Below are 6288 nucleotides of genomic sequence, written 5' to 3' on the forward strand. Positions count from 1 at the left end.
TCAAGACTGTCCTTCACTTCTGTTGGCTCTGAGGTGAAGGAGAGGAGAAGGAGACGTTACTGAGTTCATACAGAGACGTTTCTACCGGTGTGAACTCAGACCCACAGAATCAGGACAGAGAGAGAAGAAAGATGAAGACAGGAGACAAGAAGGAAGTGGAACTGAAGGAGCTGAGGAGCTCCACAGTGGTAGTTGTGGTTGTGTGAGGTAGTCATGTACAGTTAAGGACACAAATTTGATCCTCCTACAGAAACCATTCTCCATCCACTTCCTGGTTATGCTCCGGCGTACGTTAGCGACATCGGTTCAGAGACTTCTTTATAACATCTGGAGCGACCTCGTCCTGTTGGCTCAGATATCTTTAACTGAAAATTACACACACTTTGTTTTAAAATCTGTTTTTTATTTTATGTTTTTTATCTTGATGTCAGCTTCACGACCAACTATCTGACTAGTTAAATAACTTACTTACTTTAAAGTTAATTACTTTAAAGTTTTAGTTTTTTTAAAAGTCCAATAAAAGCGTGGTGTTTCCAAAGTCAATGAGTAACCGTGTTCAATAATCCTGATCTCAATATTGATCAAAAGAGATCTATCAGTGTGTTACTTCAGGTCGGAGAGGCAGCAGGGAACACCAGCAGAGTGGTGACCTGCTGTGGGCGGGGCCACTTCCTGATTCAGTCAGCTGACCTGAGGCTGCGGCGTATTACAGTGCGCTCTGTAGGTGCGCTTGTGCGTAGGAATACAGTAGTTCAGTGGCTGAGAAAATGTAGTGCCAAAGGAAAGTTCTGTTTCACCAGGAAGATGAAGATGAAAATCTTCTACATGAAGCTTCAATTGAACAGATGTTGGTTTGTTTCACTGGCGTCTTTTAAAAGTGTCTAAACCAGGTGTTTTCTGCTGGCCCCGCCCACAGCAGCTCATCACTCTGCTAGTGCAGCGGTCCTCCTGCTGCTCCTCGAAACTGACTCTACTGCAGGAAACACACCGACTGAACATGAACACCTCACACAACCCCACGACTAACAACCACAACTGGCCCTTTAAGAGAGACAGAAGAGGAACGAGCTGAACGGAGGACACGATGCTGAGGAGGAGGAGGAAGAGGAGGAGGAAGACGAAGAGGAGGAGGAAGAGGAGGAGGAAGACGAAGAGGAGGAGGAAGACGAAGAGGATGAGGAAGAGGAGGAGGAGGAAGAGGAAGAGGAGGAAGAGGAGAAGGAAGACAAAGAGGAGGAGGAAGAGGAGGAGGAGGAAGAGGAAGGAAAGTGTGTATAGAGGATGAAGACAGAGGGACATTAAACCATGAAGGGACAGGAGGAGGGTGAGACTTACTCAGAGTCTGGGGACACTTCAGATATGCTGTGGGAGGTGGCGGACTGTGGCGGGGAGGGGGAGGGTCCGTGGGCGGAGCCATTAGGCCCGGGGTTAGAGGCGGCAGGGGGAGGAGTGAGGACAGAGGAATTGAAGGAAGCCAGGATGGAGGACAGGATGTCCAGGTGTTCACTCGACGGCTGTCGGCCCAGGGGGGGGGCAGTCTGACCTGGGTACCTACACGGGGGGGCGGAGTCCAGTCGACCTCTGACGTGAGCCGAGGGAGGGAGATGCTCCTGCTGGGGCTCCTCCGAGATGGGAGGAGGAGGAGAGGAGGAGGGGGGCTGGTCGGGGTGTGAGGGCTGGCGGGGGGGCAGAGTGCGTAGCCACTCCCGACACGGCTGAGCCTGAGCCCCCCCTCCGTTGGTGTCCAGCTGCTCCCTCGACCTGCTGCTCATCATCGCCCCCGCCAGGTGCTCCCGGGACGAGGCGTGCCGCCGAGTCAGCGTGTTGAGCTGCGACCTGGACCCGCTGAGGTACCCCCCCTCCATGCCCGCCCCCACAGCGCCGCTCAAGTCCTCCCTTGAGGCGTGGACGCTGCCGGTGTGGTGGTTGTCCAGTCTGTCCCTGGATCCTGTCAAGTTCTCCCTGGATGAAGAGACTCGCTGGTGCTCCAGGCCCAGGCCCCCCAGCCCCAGCTCTCTCCTCCTGGGTAAGAGATCAAGGTTGTCCCTGGAGCCCCGGGAGTCCAGCCGGTCCCTCGACCCCCCCACCGTCTGCCTACCTAGTGGATCCCGGGACAGCTGCCTCCGGGCCAGAGAGTCCAGGTGCTCCCTGGAGGAGTAGCGGGACGCCGGCTGAGACAGAGAACCGGTTCCTCCGCTGGCGCCCGCTGTGGCAGAATACATCCGACCGTAGGAGGCGGCGGGAACGCCTCGGTGGCCCAGAGTAGAGGTTCTGTACCAGTTGAGCTCACTGGGGACTCGGCCCATGGTGGAGAGACCCTGGAGCGCCGGAGGACAGCCCAGACGGTTCTTCAGGATCCCTGCAAGAAGAGAAGATGGACATGAGGAGGAGAGAGGAAGGATCAGGATGATCAGAGAGCAAACAGGAGAGAAAAAAGGGAAGAGGTGGGAGGTTGAAAGTGGAAAAGCAGTGGGGGGGTGAGAGCAGGAGAGAGATGTGTTCTCATTAATGACATTTTTAGGTCGTTCTACATTCACTGTTAACATTTCATGAATCAAAACACCATCTGAGTGATCTGACAGTCCTGAGGGAGACAACTAAAACACACACTATATTCTGTGTGTGTGTGTGTGTGTGTGTGTAGATGCATATACATGTGTTTTGTGTGTTAATATGTTCCCATGCTTTCAGGCTACATGAGTGATCTCCATCTTTTCCTGCCTCTCTCAGTCTCAGAGTGTGTGTGTGTGTGTGTGTGTGTGTGTGTGTGTGTGTGTGTGTGTGTGTACATGCTAATTGTATATGCATGTATTCTGAGTATATGTGCTGTACTGTGTCTATAAATGTGTCACACATGCTTTCAGGGCCACATTTAGACTGAAGCTCCACACTGTTGTTTCAGTGTCATGATCAGAGAGTGACTCGCGGTTCTGAGGCTCCTCCGTCCTCACTACAGTGATGGAGCCCTGAACAGGGACTTTCAGAAAATCTGTTGGGCCCATTTTATTTTGAAAACTCTGAGATTGTGTTTTATTTTGAAAACTCTGGGATTGTGTTTTATTTTGAAAACTCTGGGGTTGTGTTTTATTTTGAAAACTCTGGGGTTGTGTTGTAGTCTGGGCAGAAACTAAGACCTCTGTAAACGATGAGGTCACCCCCACAGCCTCTCCTGATTGGCTCTCCTCAGCCTGGACTACCAGTGGTGAATACAACATGATAATGAAGGACAGTGTCACTGACCTTGTTGTCTTTGCAGCTGCTGTTCACTTACATTCTGTTTTAATGCTACAACTGTCTCTGCTGTTCCTCCTTCAGAGGATTTACTGCAGAGGAGACAATCTACTTCCTGTTTACACCGGCTCGCACATGCTCAGTGTAGGTGATGGTCATGTGATGTGTGTTTTCAGGTGTTAGTCGCCATATTAAAATTAAAATGTGGATGCAGCCTGACATTGACTTCAGACAATCATGTTCTGTTCTCCACAGTAACTCTGCATGTGGTAACTACAACTAGTAACAAGAACTGAAATTGTTAAAGTAAAACAAAAACAAATAACTGCAGTGAGATCTGTGATATCTGATGTCTGTGACTCTTCATGTGTGATCAGAGGTCGCTGCTCTGAGACAATTCAAATGTTTCACAGAGGGTGAGGTCTGTGTTTTAAATGATGCTGACTCAGCTGACGTCTCCATCTTCCTCTGGGCTAAAGGCAGATTTCACCCTGATGACCGTGATGCGTCAGAGATGACGTCTGGAGGCTTTGGTTCTCCAGGAGATGGATAATAAGATCATGAATATCTAGTGTTCAGGCCAGACGCTGATGTGCAGAGAGATTGTGTTTGATTGGAGCCCTCAAAGATTCACATGTAACAGTCACATCAGACAGATATTCATAAGAGTCTGTTAATTATTGAAACTACATTGTTTCAGAATCTCTAAACATTTCTATGTTTATTATCTGATTTCCTTAAAGTTATATTTCATATTCAGTATCCATTAAACTAACATTTAAAATCCAAGGTTTAAAAAACCCGAACGCTGCGACTGATGATGAATAAAACAAAGAGGAGGGGTAATCTAGCTTAAAGTGTCTTTAGCTGGCGTGTGTTTCTCTCACCCTTGCGGTGTCTGTGCGGCTGCGTGAGGCCGTTCTCGTCTCCACTGGTCAGCGCTGCATCCAGCTGGTTGTTGTTGGCAGCGTCCTTGCTGTAATCTGCCCCCAGGGGGCGCTCCGAGCCCCACTTCTGCAGGGTGTGTGTGTCACACTCCTCCAGCGCTGGCCAGTAGGACAAAAGGTCGTTTCCGTCCAGATCTGACACACACACATAAAAACATTTCCTGGAGTTTAACTTCAGTTTCAGGGAGAAAACATGGGGTGAAACTTTCCCAGCATGCACCACATCCTCTCACATCAGGCGAAGACTTCATCAACCGATGACTTATGATTCTTTCAAAGGAGACTTTCATTAAAGCAAACACCAGTTATAAAAACCTGTTCTTATGCCTCATATTCATCTTTTTAATTTTCCCTCCAGTTTGTTTCTGCATCGTCATGAACACGAACACGTCTGCATCAAACAGCAGGTGTGAGACGACAGGTGACACGTGCTCACGGTGCAGGTCACCTACCTGAGAACAGGTGAAATTCATGGTTTGAACAGAGACTCATACATAGGTAGGTATTAATCTTTATTTATATTTCATTTACACAGAGCTTCACAACGCTGTAACTAAAGATTCCTCCCATTATCAATTAATCAATCAATTATTTTTTCAATTAATCTTTGTAAAAATAAAAAATAAATCTCAGACCCTCAGATTGAATTCACAATATAAATCTTCTAATTAACGAAGGTTGAAGTATCAACAGATTAATTCAGTGATAAAACGCTCAGCGACACTGATGATGTTCAACCACTAACGGCTCTCACTGATTCACCGATTCACTGATTCACTGATTCACCGATTCTCTGTTCCATTGATTCACTGATTCACCGATTCACTGTTTCACTGATTCACCGATTCACCGTTTCACCGATTCTCTGTTCCATTGATTCACTGATTCACTGATTCACTGATTCACCGATTCACTGTTTCACTGATTCACTGTTCCATTGATTCACTGTTTCACTGATTCACTGTTTCACTGATTCACTGTTTCACTGATTCAGTTTCACTGATTCACATTTTCACTTATTCACTGTTTCACAGTTTCACTTATTCAGTTTCAGTTTCACTGATTCACAGTTTCACTTATTCACAGTTTCACTTATTCACTGTTTCACAGTTTCACTTATTCAGTTTCAGTTTCACTGATTCACTGTTTCACTTATTCACTGATTCAGTTTCACTTATTCACAGTTTCAGTTTCACTGATTCACAGTTTCACTGATTCACTGTTTCACTGATTCACTGTTTCACTTCAGGAGAGTAACATGATTTATTCCTCAAAGATGAACTCACCTCCACATCAAACATCACATGGTTAAAAACACAAGGATCAATAACAGTGATCAGTTCAGGATTTATCTATAGACAGGGAAGCCCTTCTTCTTCTCTCTCCTCGAAGAGTTTAATGTTTGAACCACAGGAAGTTCTTCAGACTGTGACCTTTCAGTATAAAGCCCGCTCTTTACAAAACCTTTCAGTTTGATGAATTGATTGTACTTAACTGGCCGTCTTGATCCTGTCCTGCTCCGGTCCAATCAGTTTCACTCTGAGCAGAGGTCATGTGATCAGATGGCTTATTAAACTAGGTATTGATTACTTTTATTGATTTATAGATTTGCATGTCTGGCCTTTTCTCACAGTGAAACGTTTCACTGAACACTGTATATGCATGACATTTACATCGCATGCTTCAAGGTGCATAAACTCATATATGATGCATGATGTCAGGTATTGATTAGTGATTAATGAGGACTGGCACTGACATTTCCTCCTGTGCCCCCCCCCCCGCACACATGTGACCTCTGATGGGAACATCCCATATGTCAGAGGTTACAGCTTCATTACCCATCATGCTCTCTGTTCAGGTGTTAATGTGTTTTTAACTGTGAGAGGAGGATCATGTGAGGCGCTCGTCTACCTTTGGTGCCGTTGTGGGCGGGCTCTGTGAGCAGACGCTCGCTGTGGTTGGAACGTTTGAATCGCCGCTGGATGCGTCCACGGAGTCGCACGTTGTCCTCGCTCTCAGAGGACGGGATGGAGAGACTGCGCTCCTCCTCCATGGAGAGGTCTGAGTCCGAGTCCGAGTCCTCACCTGGAGGAGAGAGAGACAGAGAGAC

The 6288-nt window shown here is 47.3% G+C and overlaps 1 protein-coding gene across 1 annotated transcript in view; it reads right to left on the bottom strand.

Annotated features, from left to right (window-relative positions):
- celsr3 (cadherin EGF LAG seven-pass G-type receptor 3) overlaps positions 1-6288 on the bottom strand; it is a 122457-nt gene continuing 116169 nt past the window's right edge. Inside the window, 5 exon segments of the mRNA XM_022757560.1 lie at positions 1-28; positions 1336-2053; positions 2117-2359; positions 4119-4313; positions 6090-6263. Coding sequence (XP_022613281.1) covers positions 1-28; positions 1336-2053; positions 2117-2359; positions 4119-4313; positions 6090-6263 — 1358 coding nt within the window.

Source organism: Seriola dumerili, unplaced genomic scaffold (assembly GCF_002260705.1).
Source record: "Seriola dumerili isolate Sdu_G_001 unplaced genomic scaffold, Sdu_1.0 BDQW01000283.1, whole genome shotgun sequence".
Taxonomy (NCBI): Eukaryota; Metazoa; Chordata; class Actinopteri; order Carangiformes; family Carangidae; genus Seriola; species Seriola dumerili.